This window comes from Mustela nigripes, chromosome 12 (assembly GCF_022355385.1).
Source record: "Mustela nigripes isolate SB6536 chromosome 12, MUSNIG.SB6536, whole genome shotgun sequence".
Taxonomy (NCBI): domain Eukaryota; kingdom Metazoa; phylum Chordata; class Mammalia; order Carnivora; family Mustelidae; genus Mustela; species Mustela nigripes.
Genome location: NC_081568.1, coordinates 33,548,240 through 33,568,603, shown reverse-complemented (window position 1 = coordinate 33,568,603; position 20,364 = coordinate 33,548,240). Strand labels below are relative to the sequence as shown.

Sequence of the window (20,364 nt, the reverse complement as noted above, 5' to 3'; positions counted from 1 at the left end):
AGGACCCTGGGATCATGACCTGAGCCAAAGGCAGAGGCTTTAACCCACTGAGCCACCCAGGCACCCCATAACTAGTGTCCTCTTAAGAAGACATTAGGATGGGAGACACATACCGAGGAAGACCACGTGAGAACAGAGAGAAAATAGCTGTACAAACCAAGGCCAGAGGCTTCAGAATGAAATCAACTCTGCTGACACCTGGATCTTGGACTTCTGGCTTTCAGAACTGTGAGGAAGTACATTCCTGTTGCTTAAGCCAGCCAATGTGTGGTACTTGTTATAGCAGCTGTAGCAAACCAATCAGTCAGTAAACTTACAAGACAAAATACATTCAAATTAAACAACAGTTTCATGATGGAAACAAGTGCTACAGTATACTTTTGTGTGGGAGTATAATTTGATACACTTTGAAGTGCAGTTTGGTATTAACTACCAGATTTGAAGATACATTCTTTGACCAACAATCTTACTTGAAGCAGAAATTACATGTCATTCACAGATATGTATATATGTTTAAATCTGGTCAATTAAATTTAGAAAACTGGAAAAAGTTTACATTAAAAAAGATTATACATTATGAATGAGATTTTGTGTAAATTTTTTAAAAAATGAGATAACGTGATACACATTGACATAGAAAGATGTCTGTAGTTTGAGAAGATGTCCATAATATATGATTAAATTAAAAATAGTTGTGAGACAGGCATGCCTGGGTGGCTCAGTCATTAAGCATTTGCCTTCAGCTCAGGTCATGAATCCAGGGTCCTGGGATCCAGCCCCGCATCGGGCTCCCTGCTCAGCGGAGGCCTGCCTCTTTCCCTCCCACTCCCCCTGCTTGTGTTCCCTCTCTTGCTGTGTCTCTCTCTGTCAAATAAATAAAATTAAAAAAAAAAAAAGTTGTGAAACAGTATATGGAGAATGACCATATTTATTTGTACCCCATGTGTCATTTTTTTCACCCATTTGGAATATAAATTAAAACCACATTCTCTCTTTTGAAAAGTTGAGTTAGTTTTAAAGAACATTATATAAACTCACCTGATCTAAAGTTATTGTACTTAACAGGTTATTCTATTAGAACATTCATAAAATTTGCCTTAAGAGCCTATCAGAAACTCTTTAGATTTGACAAATCATCAACACAAGTCCCAGAAGAATACTTGGTAGTACATACATATGTAAAATGAAAAGTGGCAAATTAAGACCACCAGAAATTAATGTATGTAGTCTTGAAACATCCATTTAACTGAGATGAGAGGAGTGGTTCTGCAGAAAATGCTTCAACTGTATGAACCTGGCCTCTTTGCAAACCGGATAGCAGGTTAGACATGCAAGAGAGAGCTCTTCAGGTTTTAAGGAAAATGGGCATAAAAGGTTTTTGATAGCCACTCTAAGGTATGATTCATCTTGGAAAGGAACTCATCAGGTTAACCTGTGTGTTTCTGTCTAGGATATGAGGATCTGAATATTCACGTGAGCCTCATTGGCCACACGGCCCTTCTGATCACGGCAAATGTTCAAGATAAGAACAAATGAATCACTTCTTCATTAGGTTCGAATGCTTTTTGGGTTATTAGGGATTTCATAGGGATTTAGTGGAATCTCAAAATTCCAGATCAGACTTTGTTCATCATTAATTTACCTATTCCTTCAGCAAATATTTATTATGAATCTCTAATTTATCAAACTGCCTGGTGAGTCTTCACTGTTGTGATTCAGATCCCCCAAGGGCCGTGAGAATGGCTATGGCGTGTTCTCGTGCTTGTCCAAGACACCTGTCTGCAGTCCTTGTCCCACTGCCCTGTTAAGTACGTAAGAGCCAATAACCGTCAACATTGCCTATTTAGGTGTCTGTCCAGGTGTGGCTTCCAGATTACTTTTTTGATCCCAACTCCCTGATCTTTTCTCTCTGCTCCTTTCCCCCAGTTCCATATCCAGCTTTTGAGCACGGCCACTGGCTCTCCTTGGTTTGTTGACCTATTTGTGTTCTTACAGACCTCAGCTTCTGACTCAGATTTTATCTCTATAGGTTCCTTCGACTTTAATGTCTCCTGAAGATCTGAGTCAGAGATAGTCCAGGCAGCCCTACCTTCCAGAACTCTCATCTGCCCGCTAGTGGAAAAAATAGAAAGGGGAAGTGTCATTTATTAGAAATTACAAGGATGGGAGCCAGAGTTCCATTTCATTTTAGATTCTGGGAAAACTAGAGGGGACACTTAGGAAGAAATTCCTTAAAACCTACTCTAAACACCAATCTAAACAAGGACCCAAGGACTGATCAGTATTATTATAGCTGCAAAATAATTGCCAGATTTGCCAAGAATAATTTTTTTTTTTTTTTAATAAAACACAGCTTTCTAAAAGTTACTAGGTCCACAGGAAGAGTCCATGATCAAAGCCACACATTTAGCCGGAGTGCTGGTTAACTATGACATCAATATGTGTTTTTCTTCCAAGAGGACTGGCCCTCCCTGCCCATGTCCCTGTAGTACAGGGCAGATGGTGTGAATCAGGACACCACTGTCCCACATGACCTCTGCCTAGTGTGGCTGCAGCTGATCCAAGAATCTCCTAAGCATCTCTCAAAGCTCAACAGCTCTGTTAGAGCCCCAGGGCAGCTCTTGTCAGGTAGATACCACTCTAAAAAAACACCCTGCAGAATGCTGCTGCAGGGCTTAAAAAAAAATGAGTAAGAGGATGCCTGGGTGATTCAGTCCATTGGGCATCTGCCTTTGGTTCAGGTCATGGTCCCGGAGTCTTGGGATCGAGTCCTGTGTGGGGCTCCCTCCTCAGCGAAGAGCCTGCTTCTCCCCTGCCTGCTACTCCTCCTGCTAGTGCTCTCTCTCCCTCTGACAAATAAAATAAAATAAAATAAAATACTGATATTTTAAAAAATAAGCTAAAATAAATTAATAGAACATTGATTTTTCAGAGTATGTGATTCTTAGTATGTCATCATCATGTTAAAAATTCCATGTTAATTAAAATGCTTTAAAATGAGCTAATTTGGTATTCCCTATTTTTTAAACAATGACTATTTTAGAAATCATTAATACTTCCTCATTGTTCAAAAAAAAAACTAATAACTGTGCTTTTTTTAAAAAAAAAAAAAAACCTCAAAATTCTTCTACCAATTAGCAAATGTGTTCTAACACTTAAACGTGTACTTAGGTTTGCTGTAGGTCAAAACACAAATGGCATATTCTTCGAACGTGGTGTTTCATTAATTCGGGGGATTATCTCATTTGGGGGCCCCTACGATGTTAATGCCAACACTGTGTCCTGAGAGAAGATATGGGCACTAGCTCTCATTTCGACAAGTTTTTTTGTTTTAATCAATAACATCCTATTTCAAGCAAAATTTATCTGTGGTTTACTACTCTCTGGATGCGTTCAGTCCCACACGAAGTCTGGCACTGTGTGTAGTTACCTTCTTGACTGATTTACGTTTCATATAGCCAACAGTTCTCAGATCTGCAAATTCGGGAGCTGGAGGAAAGCTCCCCGGAAAGCATATTTGAGTTTCATACGGCTCCTAAAGGATCAAATTCATCCTTATGCAACCAAAGCTGCTGTTTCTATGCCCTCCTTTGACCATTGTTCTCATTGATCTTGTTTACTTTGAAAACATCTTGCTTTTTCCCAGACATCTCTTCCACACTCCGTGGCGTATCTTCCAACACAGATACTCAAACAGTATTATATTTGGAACAAGGCAGAAGACAAAGGCTAGGGCACCTTCTTGTACATGCAACAGAAAGGAAAAATCATTTCATTCAGCCAGAGTTATTTCTCCAAATATTGGGAAAAAATCATTTCTTTGCATGTAAAACACCACTTAACAACCAAGCGAAGGGAGTTAATATTTTAGACGGTAGTAGCAGTCTTTCGCTTTCGAATATTTTGAGACATCAGTGTTTTACAAATGTTAAGGGATTCAACTGCGTATGACCAACTATTATAGCTAATGAACTGATTGATAAAGTCATATTCGTTGCTCATCTCTCATTTCTCTTGGACTCAAATTTGTAGGGTCCTATCCTCCATGGACATCACCTACTACCTATAAAAGGGTGAGCATGAGGGGCACCTGGGGGGCTCAGTTGGTTAAATATTTGCCTTTGGCTCTGGTCATGATCTCAGGGTCCTGGGTTCAAGCCCCAAATCAGGCTCTCTGCTCAGTGGGGAGTCTGCTCTCCCTCCTTTTCTCTCTCTATCAAATAAATAAATAAAATCTTTAAAAAAGGGGGGGGGGTGAGCATGTTTATTACAAACATGGCTTAAATACATAAACATTCTGGGGACATATAATAAGATTGGGGAAGAATGAGACAGTATTAAGAAAGTTCTTGGCTCCAGGGTTGGAAGTCATACGAGATGAGATCATTAGAATGAAGTTGAACTTGCAAGAACACAGTCAGTGATTTTAATGTTCCATTGTGTGGTAGTGGCTGGAACAACGGGTCAAGAGATTTTAATCATTCAAGCAAATTGGAACAAAAAAGATTTCTAGACAGTGCTGTGGTCAGATTTGCTGGGTTCTCTGAAGTAGAGGGTAAAATCTAAGAAACTGCCTGTTGAACTTGCTTGAAGTGTCCTAATCTAGCGTGCTGGCCCTGGGTCTAGGCTGGGTTAAGGTGCTCCTTTTTTCATTTCCAAGTTTCCGACAGAACCTTGTGCATGTAGCCATTAGGACACGGTCACACTTTACAGTGGTTTTTTGTTTCATTTTGTTTTGTTTTTGTTTTTCTGCTTGTTATTAGATTTTGAGATCCTTGAGGGCAAGGGAACTTAGCATTGTGCCTACCATAAGTACCTAACAAATGTTTGCTTGATTTCATTTGACTTAATGTCAACTGATTTAACATGAAGTAAAGATTTATTTGAATATTCTGCTTTCTTAAAAATGCTGACTGGTCCCAGGTTGCCTGACACAGAAGAGGCTGTTGAGAATGGCTTCCCCTGGGTTATCAGACGCCCTCCATCTTCTCCTTTTGCCTCCCGGGATTTTAGACTCACACTGGCCTGAACATACACAATCCTGGGTACTTTACTTTGCAGCTCGGTGTACACTTGTGGGGGGGAAGCTTTTGGGGCAGGAGGCAGCTGCTAAGCCATTTGTAAAGAAAGGAGGTGATGGGAAAATGCTGGATTTCCTGCTACAGACAGACCCAAGATGATTAGTCCTATAATTTGGGAAATGAGCTACCAGGGGACAATCTGCTTTATACAAAGATTTTTCACAAGAGTCTTTCAAAAAGTGAGTTCGTATATTTGCAATTTTTTCCTCACCGGGGGAGAAAAGAAGTATTTCTCAAAGGGATCTGGAACCCAAAATGGTTAGTACCCACTGCTTAGTGTGAGTCAACAGAATTTGGCTTTCAAAAGTCAAGCATCTAATTTGATGTTCCTTTGTGGGAAGGCTAACATGTGAGCCTCTTTGTATTCATGGTCACGTGACACGACGTACCCAGCACACAACAGTCAATAGGGGTTTGTTTGGACAAAATACATTCATAGTCAAAGCAAGCCTTACTTGAAAGTCATCACTGTCCAGGGATGACATCATCTGATAGTGCTTTTTACTTTATACACCATGGTGTGCTCACATGTAGCAGTTAATAGAAAGAATTCACCTCTTTCTTTAATTCTTTCAGCCTTTATTTGAGACAGAGAGGCAGAGAAAAAGAGCATGATGTTGGGAAAAGAAAGGGAAAGGGAGAAGCAGACTCCCTACTAAGCAAGGAGCCCCACATGGGGCTCGATGCCAGCCCCATGAGATTGTGACCTGAGCTGAAAGCAGTTGCTTAACTCACTGAGCCACCCAGGGGCCCCAACTTACCCCTTTCTGAAAGAGTAAGAAGTTTCAGTTGAATTGGTGAAAAATTTGCAATTTCTCTACCTTTTCCATGTCCAACTACTGCCACTAGAAACTTTTATTTGCATGCTACTTATATTTGTAAATATTTCATATTCAATTCTTTAAAAATTCTGTGGGAGGGGCACTTGGGTGGCTCGGTGGGTTGGGCCTCTGCCCTTGGCCCAGGTCATGGTCTCAGAATCCTGGGATCAAGCCCCCCCATTGGGCTCTCTGCTCAGTGGGGAGCCTGCTTCCCCCTCCTACTCTGCCTGCCTCTCTGCCTACTTGTGATCTCTCTCTCCCTCTCTGTCAAATAAATGAATAAAATCTTAAAAACAAAAAAATTCTGTGGGATACATAGGCCCTCCAAGGAGTAGGACATCTGTGATGAGAATATGAGGCCTGGCTTTCCCGCAGCTAGGAGGCCTAGTTTCTTGTTCCTTTCCTTCAGTGACCCCGCAGAGGTGTTGTGAGATCCCACACAGATCCAGGTTTTAAACACAGCCAAACAATCCAAGCAGGTCTGTAACCCCAGGAGACCAAAAGTTCTGCAACAGCAGGTGACTTTTTTAAGAACGCTCACACAGTCTGGGGGAGGCTAACTCGGCCACCACAGAGCAGAAGGAAAAAAAAATAAGCCACAAAACCCTCTTTAAAAAAAAAAAAAAAAAAAAAGCAGCAGCTTCACTTGCTGGCTCAGCAGATGTTTTTCCCTATTATAGTTTGAAAAAGAACAGGACTTGGAGGCCCTTTTACCCTTAGTCCTTCCTCCCGCCCCCCGACTGTACCATTAAATCCTAGATACTGGGGTGACTGAAAAGGATAGGGAATAAATCAGTAATTGCAAAAAAACTGTCTCCCCATTTTCTGCTTGGCAGGACTGGCTACTTTCTTCTAAGTTGTTTATAATGATCCGTTCAAGGGTTTGCTCTGCTTGTGAAGGTCACAGCCAGAGCAGGCAATGAACTTTGGACTATGGCTAGAGCGAGGTAAACAACAGCACTATAAATACCAGGGCGCTGGCCATAGCTTGGAGGAGCAGCGGGCCAAGCCGGGAGAGAGGAAGCAGGCTGGTTGGAAGGGGTTGTGTAAGTCGCAACTTTGTGTTTGCCAATCTTTGATTCTTTGAGAGTTTGGTAAATAACTTCATTTTGAGCCTGATAAAATGTTTCTGTCCTTAGGATAGAGTTTTAAAAAGGGACATGGGTAAATGAAATAAAAAGAATACAAAAGGAAGAAATAAAAAAAAAATACAAAAGGAAGAGAACAAAAGAGTCCGGAATTGGGTGGGGGTAGGTGAGACTCTGCCTTGAGGACGAGGCACAGTCCTTGCAGATTTCTGCCCTGCCTGCTGGACGGGGGTGACTCTGCAAAGAGTTGTGTTGTTTTGTAGGCGGTATTGTGAGTTCAGGCTGGTCCGTCTCCCACGGAAATGCAGAGAATCTCAGGAACAATCAGATCCTGGGTTTGAGGGGGTCGAGACAGGTGTGGCCATTCTGCAGGACTGTGGAAATGTCCAGGGGTACTGTGAGCGGTTTCAGAAATCACCGCACAGGACAACACAAGAGCTGGTGTGGGGGGTTGGGGGGGCAGGGTGTGTCCACTGTGTGGAAGAGGTTGTCTTTGATGAAATGCAGGGTTTTGCAGTGTACAAGGTGAGTGGGTACTTTCAGGTGAGCAAGGAAGGGCCCTCAGAGGCCAGCCTGGAGTTTGGGGGGGTGGGGAAGTTTCTGCATATTTTGCCTTTTAATGGAGGAATTCAAAACAGATGTTAAGTCTGCATGTGGTCAAGAATCTTGTTTGGTGATTGAAAAGTGGTAGGACTAGTGAAATTGACAGTTACTTTAAATAGCTTCCAGTATTTCCAGCTGAGTTATCTATCGTCATTATTTTTAACATAGCTATCTGATAGTTATGATAATCAAATGTTTATTATGCAGAAATGATCCTAAGAAAATAAAGTTGAACAGCCTAGAAAAAAGTTTGTGTGAACTGCATAAGCCACTACCCTAGGCCAATGGTTTTTTGTCTTTTTTCATCAAAAAACTAAATGAGGCAAAAGGGAAAGAGTCTTTTCATTTATCTTTACTATTTAGCCCCTTGAGAGGATATGTACATGGTGAAGTGATGAATTCACCAAGTGGTGAATTTATGCTGAAGATCCTATAGCTGCTGAAATTATGTTCTTGAAAGAAGGGGCTCGCCCTCCATTCTAGTAAGAAACAAAACAAATGGAAATACTTTGTTCTCTTTGCCTTCCTCAGGCATAAACCAGTAAAACCCCGGCTTCTATAGCTGTTAATGGATTTAGCAGAGCAGGCACTGGTTTGAATCCAGTCTCTTTTGTGACTCACACCTGTGTGGACTTGGGCAAGATGCCGAACTCGCTCTCAGCCACAGTTTCCCAAGCTGCATAAGGGGGTGGGTGGTGATGGTCCCATAGTCAGTAAGAATGAACTGGCAGGCTATGGGGAGGTGCTTAGCACCACCCTGTCGAGTTCCATAAATGCTCAGTGAGTGGTGGCTATAATAAGAGTAATTGTGCCATCAGTAGAAATAACATCCTAAAGAAATCCCCTAGATTGAGTCCAGATGCAACCTCTATTTTTAAATAGTAGAATCTTAAAAATGTTAGAATAGTTGGGATGGACTTAATAAATCCTTTAATTTCCCCCTCTTTCCTTTTAGTTAGACTCTTATCAAGATACCCTATACAGGTAGGAATTTTGTGGTGTTAAATGATGTGAAAGATAGTCAGGTTTTTAAAAATTCTGTCCACATCTACCAGTGCACCAGAGCCCCGCTCAGTCTGGTTCTAGCCTTTCTATACGCATCTTAATTCTGGGCTCTCTCTGGGTAACTGATCATCAGCTGCCCGCCTTCTTTCCCTCCCCTGTGTCCCCACAAAGTACTTTTACTTTCTTATCCCAGATTAGCGCCTGAAAATGTGCCAAATTCCCAGTTCTCGAATGTTGTCTCTCCATGGACTTTTATATCAGAATAAGCCTGTTCCTGGGTGGATTTTTTTCTTTTTCTGCTCATCTCTGCTGAATGAGTTCCTATTTTTGCTGCCTCTCTACAGATCCCTTGTTTTATGTGTACCTCACTGCTGGGAGAGTTAGCCTTAGTTTGGGGATATTTCTGGTCAGATACTGGACTTTTCTACTTAGAAGAGGGCATCTTTTTACCCAAGAGCACAGAAACTTCCTGAAAGTCATGGTGGCCAATACATGGGCGGAGTTTGATTGCAGTGAGTTTGGCGTGGTAGAGGGGCAGTGATTTGTGGCATATCTCCTTGCTCAGAGTTTTTTCTTTGGTCATATTTACCTCAGATGTGGTAGTAACAATTTGGTAGGCGGTTTTATACCTGAAAAGATTCAAATCCTTTATTGTTAACATAGAGCTACACTTCAAAGAGTAAGAGGAACAAAAGAGCCATACCCAGGAGACTTAGAAATGCAGAATGCTTGAACCTGCGGAGCTAAGGGCCCCACCTCAGCCACCTTCACGGTGGCAAATTGCCCTCACTGCCACCTCCGTTCTTCCTGGGTTCTCTTTCCATGCTGGCTCTTTTCCTTCCTTTCTTAGATTGATAGGGGGCAGAAAGCCGGCAGTCAGAACTTGCATCTCCAAGCTCTTATTTATTTGAGAGAGAGAGAGAGAGAGAGACATGAGATGGGGGAGGGGCAGAAGGAGAAACAGAGTCTCTGCTGATGTGGGGCACCATCCCTGGACCCCAGGATCATGACTTGAGCCAAAGGCAGACCCTTAACCCACTTAACCGGCCCAGCCACCCAGGTGCCTGCATCTCAAAAAATCTTGTTTGCAGAATGTTACTTGACTATAGAGGCCACAGTCTCAAAATTTTTCTAAACCTTTATCTTCTAGACAAGTAGTTGGCTGCCTGTTGAGGCAGGTCTCCACAGCTTTACTAACGTTTCTGGCCAAACCAGGTGGTTCAGAGATGCTTGGACAACTCCCCTGCCTCTGGCGGATTTACCCCTTCTGGGTGAGAAGATTGGCACAGGCAGGCCCAACATAAGGAGCCCTGCAACACTGGGATGGAATCCCGGGCTAGCTGCTGATGGGAAGGGGGAGGGCACTGGCTGGATTTATAGAAATCCCTGGTTATGACTGTGAAGTCACCCGTGGAGATGACAGAAAGGTTTCCTCTATTACAGGACTACCCCAGCAATGTGGAGAAGCCTGGGACTTGCCCTGGCTCTCTGTCTCCTCCCAGTGGGGGGAACAGAGAGCCAGGGACAGAGCACCATGTGTAAGCAACCTCCCCAGTGGAGCATAGGAGATCAGAATCCAATGCTGAACTCAAGTGGTTCAGTGACAGTGGTGGCCCTTCTTCAAGCCAGCTGATACCTGTGTATTCTGCAGGCATCCCGGTGAGTGTCGTTCTGTGCTCCAGGACTTCTCAAGGGGAAAGCTATTGAACACGTACATACACACATAAAAGAAACACAGAAATGGAAAAGATGTGTTTATTAAATGACATCTTTAGAAAACTATACATGTTTGCCTAAAACATCTTAGAACAGAGTATACTAGGAGGATCTATACCAGAGCATTTATAGTGGTTTTCCTGGGATTATAGAAAAATTTTCTTCATTTTATGGACCCATGGTTTATAATGTCTTACTAAATATATATTACTTGTGTAATGAAATGTTCTAAAATGTAATCCTGCGAATGTGTTAGTTATTTTGATAGAGGAAGCAAATGCGAGTGCTTAGCTGGAGGAGAATCAACACTAGACTTGCCATCAAATGTCCTGTGTCATTTCACAAATACATATATGTATATATAAATTATATGTATAACAAATATAAGTATATTTGTTGGCTCTTCCGTAAGTATTTATTGGGTAGAATTCTCTGTGAAATGGATTTTAAAATGTACACTTTGTAAGATTAATTTGAGGACCAAATGAGTTATTGCTTGTGCAGTCATTTAGCATGAGGTTTTAACTGAGCACAAGTATTCAATAAATAATTGAAAAAACATAAGTTTTAGTCTTTTACAACAATGTAAAGAAGAGATGTAAGTAAAAAATAGCAAGAGTTTCATGTAAAAAATAGTGAGGCGAGAGAAGACACTAATAAATGAGATTATTCCTTTTTTGCGTTTTTCCCAAATATTTCAGATTGGAAGACCTGCGAGTAAAACTGGAGAAAGAAGGATATTTGAACATCTCTTATGTTGTTGTTAATCATCAAGGACTTTCTTCTCAATTACAATATATGAATCTTAAAAATAAGGTTTCAGAGCATATTCCTGTTTATCAACAAGAAGAAAACCAAACAGATGTCTGGACACTCTTAAATGGGAAAAAGGATGACTTCCTCATATATGACAGGTGTGTATGACACACACCACACACACCAAATTAAAACATAACCTGCTTTGCATTTAGTTTAAGAGTAGTGATTTAAAATAAGGCATCTTCTTTTGTTTTTATTACCAGATACTCAGAATGAACACATTAAAATGTTTGGTTTTAATGGTTTCTGTTTTTGTTTTTTTTTAAAGATTATTTATTTATTTATTTATTTGAAGGACAGAGATCACAAGTAGGCAGAGAGGCAGACAGAGAGAAGAGGAAGCAGGCTCTCTGGGATCATGACCAGAGCCAAAGGCAGAGGCTTTAACCCACTGAGCCACCCAGGCACCCCAGTTTTAATGTTTGTTTGTTTGTTTTAAATATTTTATTTCTTTTCAGCATAACAGTATTCATTGTTTTTGCACCACACCCAGTGCTCCATGCAATCTGTGCCCTCTCTAATACCCACCACCTGGTTCCTCCAACCTCCCACCCACCCCCTTCAAAACCCTCAGATTGTTTTTGAAATGACTTTCTTTTGTGCAAAAGAATCCACCATTTGAATAGGGAAACACAGAAAATTGACTATATGCCAGCCCTCCCCCCATGATTAGCATTCTGAAAAAGAAGGAGCAATTTGCATATCATAGACAATTCTAACCTGAGAATTTTGCAGATGAGTAACTATACTTTGCAGACCACTTGCTTATCTCTGATCTGATTAATAGTTTAAGAGTGACATACCTGAACTTCTGAACTATAAAGTATGTTAATCATTTAGGTCTAATCTGCATAAATCTGCTTTTGATCCCTTGAAGAATAAAACATTTGTATTTTGAGGGAACCTAGGTGCTTACATTATTTGATATGACCAGCATGACTAGTTGATGCTGTTTTCTTCGGACTCTCCGAAATGGTGAGCCAGCCTCTGTTGAGGACTAAGCCCTACTTTATCCTACTCTAAGTATTTTTGTTTATTGTGTTATTTTAGTCACCATAATACTCTAAATATTTTTAATATTATGTGTTCTTTTTGGACTATAAACTCCTTGTTTAGATAGTTGCAAAGTGTAGTTCTTTGATATTCACATAATGTTATATATCCTGGGCAAAATGTGGGCAAGAAGGACTTGGTATTCTCCACCATTTCTGAGAATACCAAGTATTGTAATTCCATTTCTTTCATTATGCTGAAATTTTTGTTGCATCATATATATATATACACATATATATGTATATGTACATATGTATGTATGTATATATGTATATATATATGTATGTATTTTAAAGATTTTATCTATTTATTTGACAGAGAGATCACAAGTAGGCAGAACAGCAGGCAGAGAGAGAGGGAAGCAGGCTCCCCCCCCAAGCAGAGAGCTTGATGTGGGGCTCTATCCTAGGACCCTGAGATCATGACCAGAGCCGAAGGCAGAGGCTTTAACCCACTGAGCCACCCAGGCACCCCTGCATCAGATATATTTTTTAACTAAATGGGCTACTTGCTAAGAAATGAGGATCTTTTTTGTTACACTGTAAATTTTTTGTTGTGTGGAATTTGTGCTGCCATAGTAGTTATGAAAACCTCATGTGATTTGCAGAGCCCAGTTTATAATAAGTCAATGGTTTGGGCATTGGTAGAGTTTATGTGTCTTACCAAATTGTATTTGACCAAGTCATAGTGACTAAACTTAACATAGTTTTGATATTATTAATGTTGGTTTATCTATAACATTTTGAAATGCTTTTATTAGATTCACTGTATCCTTGCTGGGACATAAGGTGGTATTAAGTCCTAGGGAGCTCATCTGAGATCCCATTCAAGGAAATTTACTGAAGTTATGAATGGATGGTTCTTCCTTTTAAGACCATTAAGCCAACAATACATGTCCCAAACTGCTTATATACGATCACGGTAATTGTAATGATACTGTGTTTGTCTTTTTTTTCAGATGTGGCCGTCTTGTATACCATCTTGGTTTGCCTTATTCCTTCCTAACTTTCCCATATGTAGAAGAAGCCATTAAGATTGCTTACTGCGAAGAGAAGTGTGGAAACTGCTCTCTCACGGTATTTTATTTTCCTCAATTATTTTTACTGGGAGAAAAGAGAAAATCTTTTAGGAGCTATCTAAATTGTTTCAAGACCAATTAGCTAATCAGTGTTTCTGTTGGCTATATTAAAAATAAACAACAGTAATTTCTATAATTACACACTCCTTCTATTATGTAACATGTACTATAAGACATTTTTTTCAAGATCCGTATTTCTGCTTTTATCTAGAAGTTTTGAAAACAAAAGTCAGTATAGATCACATATTTCAAATATCACCAAATGATACTGTGTGTGTTCAAAGTGCTCAAAGAATTCAGCTAACATAAAATAACATTATTGTAATATCCTGAATGTGTTCACATAAGAGCATACTGATAGCAAACCTAATTCATGGCATTACCTGAAATGGAATTGGGACCCAGACAGCTACTTAATTTGTTAAGGATCAGCTTTTCCGTGAAGCCCTTACACTGTCTGCCCATTTTGTAGCCAGAATCACCATGTTTATTTCACAACAGAATAGATTTTCTACTCATTACTGTTATTTCTCTCCTAACAACTATGAGAATATTTCTTCCTTGTTATAAGAAGCTCTCTTTAAATATGGTTTATGAAAAGATACTCAAGGAATTGATTTTAATTTATACTAACTAGAACCCCTTCCCCATGTTGAAAAGGAAAATAATTCCAAACAGTTTTCCTTAATAGGGCAAATTAGAAAAATTTAAACTCAGGTTTAAACATAATTCCTTTTTTTAAAAAAGATTTTATTTATTTATTTGATAGAGATCACAAGTGTGCAGAGTGATAGGCAGAAGGAGAGGGAGAAGCAGGCTCCCCACTGAACAGAGAGCCCAATGCTGGGCTCAGAGGTTAATGGCAGATACTTAGCCATTGAGCCACCCAGGCACCCCCAAAAATAATTCTGAATTTAATTTGTGAGCTATACATCTTTCAGATTTTTTCATATGTAAAGAAAGCTATCTCAATATTTAATGAAATATTTAATTAACTAATTTAGTTGTTATTAAGCACAATAGGTTAATTACTCTAGTTATATAATTTTCACAATTTAATCTTTGTCATAATCCTATGAAGCTTATTCTAATGCTTTTAAAGAGGGGAAGTCTGAGATAATGCAATAAAGTATTAATTCAATGTCTGACTTCTAAGTGCTTAATAAATGCTAGCTAATATTGATTCCTCATATTCTGGGGTTATTTTAGTATTTTGCATTTTTGCAAGTGCCTAATAGTTACAAATATACCCAGTTATATTTAAACAAAGGCAGAAACAGTTCCCATAAATGCTTAAAATTTGTGAGCCACCTGGAAATAGGAATAATATCCATATATATCTGATATGCCAAAGCAAATTGGACTTTTCCTATTTCATTGTATCCTAGATGCCATCAATTAAATGACACATTATTTTATGTACTATTTAAAAAAATTCTGTCAAGGTAGGACACAATGTTGTAACACTATCAACAGTAGGATGCATTCTGATTTTAAAGACATTAAAATGTGAAAAAAATACATTGAAGGATCGATAAAATGTAGGATTGATAAAATATAGTAATTGGTTTTTTGAAATTAGACTACTGATACCAATCTTTGAACATTTAGAACACTATGTGGTATATTTTAAACATTTATCAAATTGTTACTATGTCAAATTGTTTATAGTATTAAATTCTCAAAAGTGAAGGAAATAGTCAAAACTAAAAGGCACCCTATGAAATGGGAGAAGATACTTGCAAATGACGTATCTGATAAAGGGTTAGTATCCAAAATATATAAAAAACTTCTAAAACTCAACACCAAATAACCCTAGTAATCCCAAAAATGGAGCAGAGGGGCGCCTGGGTGGCTCAGTGGGTTAAGCCGCTGCCTTTGGCTCAGGTCATGATCTCAGGGTGCTGGGATCGAGCCCCGCATAGGGCTCTCTGCTCAGCGGGGAGCCTGCTTCCCTCTGTCTCTCTGCCTGCCTCTCCATCTACTTGTGATTTCTCTCTGTCAAATAAATAAATAAATAAAATCTTAAAAAAAAAAAAATGGAGCAGAGCACATGAATAGACATTTTTCCAAAGAAGACATATAAGAGGGCAAACAGACACATGAAGAGATGTTCAACATCACTGATCATCAGGGAAATACAAAAACTGTAGTGAGATACCACTTCGCACCTGTCGGAATGGCTAAAATCAGTAACACAAGAAACAACAGGTGTTGGTGAGGATGTGGAGAAAGGGGAACCCTCTTACGCTGTTGGTGGGAATGCAAACTGGTGCAGCCGCTTTAGAAAACAGTATGGAGGTTCCTCAAAAAGTTAAAAATAGAGCTACCCGGGGCGCCTGGGTGGTTCAGTGGGTTAAGCCGATGCCTTCAGCTCAGGTCATGATCTCAGGGTCCTGGGATTGAGTGCCTGCTTCCCTCTCTCTCTCTCTCTCTCTGCCTACCTCTCCATCTACTTGTGATTTCTCTCTGTCAAATAAATACATAAAAATAAAAAAAGAAAGAAAAAAAGATAGAGCTACCCTATGATCCAGGAATTGTACTAGTGGGTATTTACCCAAACAATATGAAAATATTAATTTAAGAGGATACATGTACCCCTCTGTTTATGGCAGCATTATCTACAATAACCAAATTACGGAAACAGCCCAAGTGTCCATTGATTGATGAATGGATAAGGAATATATGTGTGTACACACACACACACACACACGAATATTACTCAGCCAGAAAAAGAATGAAATCTTGCCATTTGCAACGGTGTGGATGAAACTAGAGAGTATTATGCTAAATGAAATAGTCAGAGAAAGACAAATACCGTATGATTTTACTCATATGTGGAAATTAAAAAACAAAACAAATGAACATGGGGGGAAAAAAGAGGCAAACCAAGATACAGATCCTTAATTACAGAGAACAAACTCAGGGTTGCTGGAGGGGAGGTGGGAGGGAGAGGTGGGTTAAGCAAGTGATGGGCATTAAGGAAGGCACTTGTGATGAGCACTTGGTGTTCTATGTAAGTGATGAATCACTGAATTCTGCACCTGGAACTAATATTGTACTGAATGTTAACTCTCTGGAATTTAGTAAAAATTTGGAAAAAAAGAAATAAAATAAACAAAGCAAAAAAAAAGAGGGGCAGGGTAGCAAACCAAGAACCAGAAACAGACTCTTAACTGCAGAGAACAAACTGATGGTTACCAGAGGGGAGGGGGGATGGGGCGGGGAAATGGGTGAAGCAGGTGATGGGGATTAAGGCCTGCATCTGTTGTGATGAGCACCATGTGTTGAATGGAAGTGCTGCATCATTATATTGTACACCTGAACCTAATACTACATTGTATGTTAACTGGAATTTGAATACAAACTTTAAAAATTACATTGAATTCTTAAAAGTACCATTTAATAGTTGTATGCAAAAATCCAGTAGAATTTTTAACTTTTCAAAAACGGTGAACACTTAAAAGATCAGTGTGAGAGACCAAAGACTCACTAACTGTGCTTACAAATCACTTTAGGTAAAAGTTTCGTATGCTGCTGCTCTATCTGTAAGCTTTGAGGCTATGATTTTGTGAGCACACTAAACAAAAAAAAAAAAAAAAAAGACTTGCAGTAAATTAACTAGATTGATGCAGAATGGAATCTCTTGCTCAGCAGAAGATTGGTGGGATTTGCTCCTTGCCCCCCACAGCCTGACAGGAGGAACCTAGTAACAAAAGTAGTGAAGTTCAAAACATTTCCTGGCGTAAGTTGAGGCATGAAAAATGACTCATTTTGAGCAGAGTTTTTTTTGGCATTTTTGAGTTATCAGAAATTAGTTTGCTTCAGAATATAGCATTATATTTGAATAGAATGATAAAGTGATACAGGTGTGAAAGGTTCTGTGTAGGTCAGCTGCTTGATATTTGTTTGACTTTACTGCAATCAGTGGTAAGTTCTTTTAACCAGTTAATCTAGTCTTCCTTCTGCAGATGTAAGTAAAGTCATTTGTGGTTTTTTTTTTTTAAAGATTTTATTTATTTATTTGACAGAGAGAAATCACAAGTAGATGGAGAGGCAGGCAGAGAGAGAGAGGGAAGCAGGCTCCCTGCTGAGCAGAGAGCCCGATGCGGGACTCGATCCCAGGACTCTGAGATCATGACCTGAGCCGAAGGCAGCGGCCCAACCCACTGAGCCACCCAGGCGCCCCCATTTGTGTTCTTTTTAAGCCTTATCTGTCTCTTAATTCTTCAGAATTCTTTTTTTTTTTTCCTTTGAAGATTTTATTTATTTGACAGAAAGAGAGAGAGAGATCACAGGTAGGCAGAGAGGCAGGCAGAAAGAGAGGAGGAAGCAGATTCCCCACTGAGCAGAGATCCCAGGACCCTGAGATCATGACCTGAGCCAAAGGCAGAGGCTTTAACCCACTGAGCCACCCAGGCACCCCTCTTCTTCAGAATTCTTAAAAAATTTGGGAAATCTTCTTGATAAGAAAAATCTGATTTCTGCTGTTGATTTAACCAGTTTAGAAGCTTAGGTGAACTGTTAAATTTTAATTTGCTTATGCTGTATTTTATGTATTTACAAAACACTAATGTTAATTCCCTTGTAAGAAGCTTGGGGAATCTTTGACTAAATGCAGATTTTGTATAAGATGCAGTTTGTAATTAGGTATGACGGAAAGCAAATATTAGTAAGTCGAGGTGTTGAAACCGATTTCAGATTTGTACCTCATTAATATAATTCTAGAAAAACAAAGCCAGTTCAATCCTAATTAACTGGCTTGAATGTTACATATTGTAGCTCTGCAAATCATTTTTTGTGCACTCTTGCTAAATCTTTACATTTATTGATAAGTGATTGTAAATTTGTTCTAGACCCTGGAAGCTAAAGACTTCTGTGAAATGGTATCTTCGCCTACTGTGGGAAACACAACGGAGGCTCCCCAACCACACCATCACCACCACCACCACCACCACCACCACCACCACCTCCACCACCACCACCATCACAAGCATGGGCATCAGCATCATGGGAACAAGGAGCTTTCGGAGTCTCAGCGACCAGAAGCCCCAGATGCGGCTGAGTATCCCGCTCCTGAGGGCCTTCATCAGCACCATAAACACAAGACCCACCAAAGACAGGGCCACCCAGAGAACTGAAATCTGCCAGCAGGAAGTGAAGGTTTACAACTTTCTGTCCCACAAAAGAAGCTCTGACGAAAGGGTTGTATAAATCAGTTACTCTGCACATTGCCTAAAGATTCAGGGTTGGCCCCTAGCAGCTGATGCTGACACTGACGACATCTGATATTTGAAAAAACAGGGTCTGCAATCACCTGACAATGTAAGGAAACCCTCCCCTCTTTATGCAGCTGACAGGGCCTGTGGGCAGAGGAGAACGTCATTGAGTCTTGACAGTGACGTTTGCCTCCTGCTGCCTGACAAGCAAGTCAGCAGCTTCAGCCCACAGAAGCCAGCACCATTTGAAGCTGAAAAAATAAGGCCAAAATGTGAAAATGACCTTCATACTAAATAGTTAAATAAGACATACTCCCCAAGTAGGTCTGGACAATTTTATTTCCAGCATTTTATAAGCTAATTAATACTGATCCAAAAATAAGAATTGGATTTGTACAAACATGGAGAAATCTATTAATTGGCTTACAAATTTTAAAATTTAAATCAAAGAAATTTTTGCCCAAACCATGTTTTCATTATTTTATTATAAAGGTGATTGCAGCATTTGGTTAATATGTCTTTCTTTTTCTTTTTCCAGCATTCTACTTGCTTTAATGAGAACAGAGACATAAACTATGACCTAGGGGTTTCTGTTGGATAGTTAGCAATTTAGAATGGAGAAGGAACAACAAAGACATGTTTTCCATTTTTTTCTTATTTCTCAAAAAAATATTATCTTAGTCTTAAATCTTATGTTTTTAATTGATTAAACCTTTAAAGAACTCAGTGAATTCGTCTTTTAAGTTCCAGAAATACTGACACATGAATATTTTGCTAGGACTACATTTTAAATATCTACTTACACTTTGTATATCTAAGAGTCTTGATTTTCACTATCATGTATGAAATGAATCCCCTATATCCTATTTTCTTTATCTAGCATATCATACTCTTAAATTTGAGAGTCTGTCTTGAGAGTTGTAATGGAAAAGATAAAAGAATGTTGTCTGTCTGTTGATTGTTTAGAAAGTATTTCCATAGTCAATGATGGTTCAATAGGTAAACTAAGGCCTATAAACCTGAACTCCTTTATGGTTAATACTGTTAAGCAAGAATGTAGTACACGATTGGCCAGATGTGGATTTGTTTAAATAAACTCAATTTAAAAAGTTTGAAGCTCTCCTTTCTCTTTGTTATTATTTGGGCAGTATGTTCTATTAATGATGGAAGTAAATCAACTGCTTTTAAAGAAATTAGGTAGCAACTAGTGAATTTACTTTCCTACTCAAAACCGTCTACGCTTAAGGTAGGAACCTTTCCCAGTAGGTTTAAGATCAGAATCTTTGTTAAGGGAGAGACGTTGCTCTAAATCATGAATGGTATTCCGAAGAACTGCAATCTCCTTGTTTTTTTCTTCTTGAAGATGTTGAAGCTTCTAAATAAAGCAGAATGAAATTTGTTACTGCAGTTCAGAAAACAGGAGGATTAAATACAAGAAACAAACAAAAAAACCCCAGTAAAAACTGCATTTCTGTCTTAAGTAGGTATTTTTAAAAGAGCTTATTTTGAAAGGTTTATAATTTTATCTTCAGGAGACTTATGGGGTGGAAGGGGACTAAGGATACCAAAATACGTATTAGCACCATTTGTTCTAGTTTATTCCCTTCTCCCGATAGAGCTTGAAGTTATAAACCATACAGGAGTTGAACAAAAAGAAACCTATTATCTGAGTGCCTTAATAACTTCAGAATAGTAGGTCACCCCTAGTTCAGAATGTATTACAGAATTCCTTAGATGGCCCAAAGAGTCAAAGACTTCTGTAATGTTTTAATTTACTGCTAAGATTTACAATTTTAAATTAAAGGTGACTTTTAAAGTTTTATCTATCTATTACAGAGAGAGAGCACTCAGTGGGGAGGGGCAGGAGGAGGGAGAAGAGGA

The 20,364-nt window shown here is 39.3% G+C and overlaps 2 protein-coding genes across 3 annotated transcripts in view; one reads left to right on the top strand and one right to left on the bottom strand.

The window, feature by feature from the left end:
* Nucleotides 1-6,840: 6,840 nt before the first annotated feature.
* On the top strand, nucleotides 6,841-19,595 carry SELENOP (selenoprotein P). Its single transcript, XM_059417069.1, has 5 exons — nucleotides 6,841-6,948; nucleotides 10,042-10,257; nucleotides 11,016-11,228; nucleotides 13,145-13,262; nucleotides 18,121-19,595. Exons 2-5 carry the CDS (start codon nucleotides 10,055-10,057, stop codon nucleotides 18,730-18,732), a joined length of 1,146 nt encoding a protein of 381 aa, XP_059273052.1. The 5' UTR covers nucleotides 6,841-6,948; nucleotides 10,042-10,054; the 3' UTR covers nucleotides 18,733-19,595.
* Nucleotides 18,700-20,364, bottom strand: part of CCDC152 (coiled-coil domain containing 152) — a 31,368-nt gene continuing 29,703 nt past the window's right edge. For both annotated transcript variants that reach the window (XM_059417070.1, XM_059417071.1), the window contains exon 9: nucleotides 18,700-19,858. In XM_059417070.1, coding sequence (XP_059273053.1) covers nucleotides 19,709-19,858 — 150 coding nt within the window. In that variant the 3' untranslated portion in view covers nucleotides 18,700-19,708. The remainder of the gene's footprint in view (nucleotides 19,859-20,364) is intronic.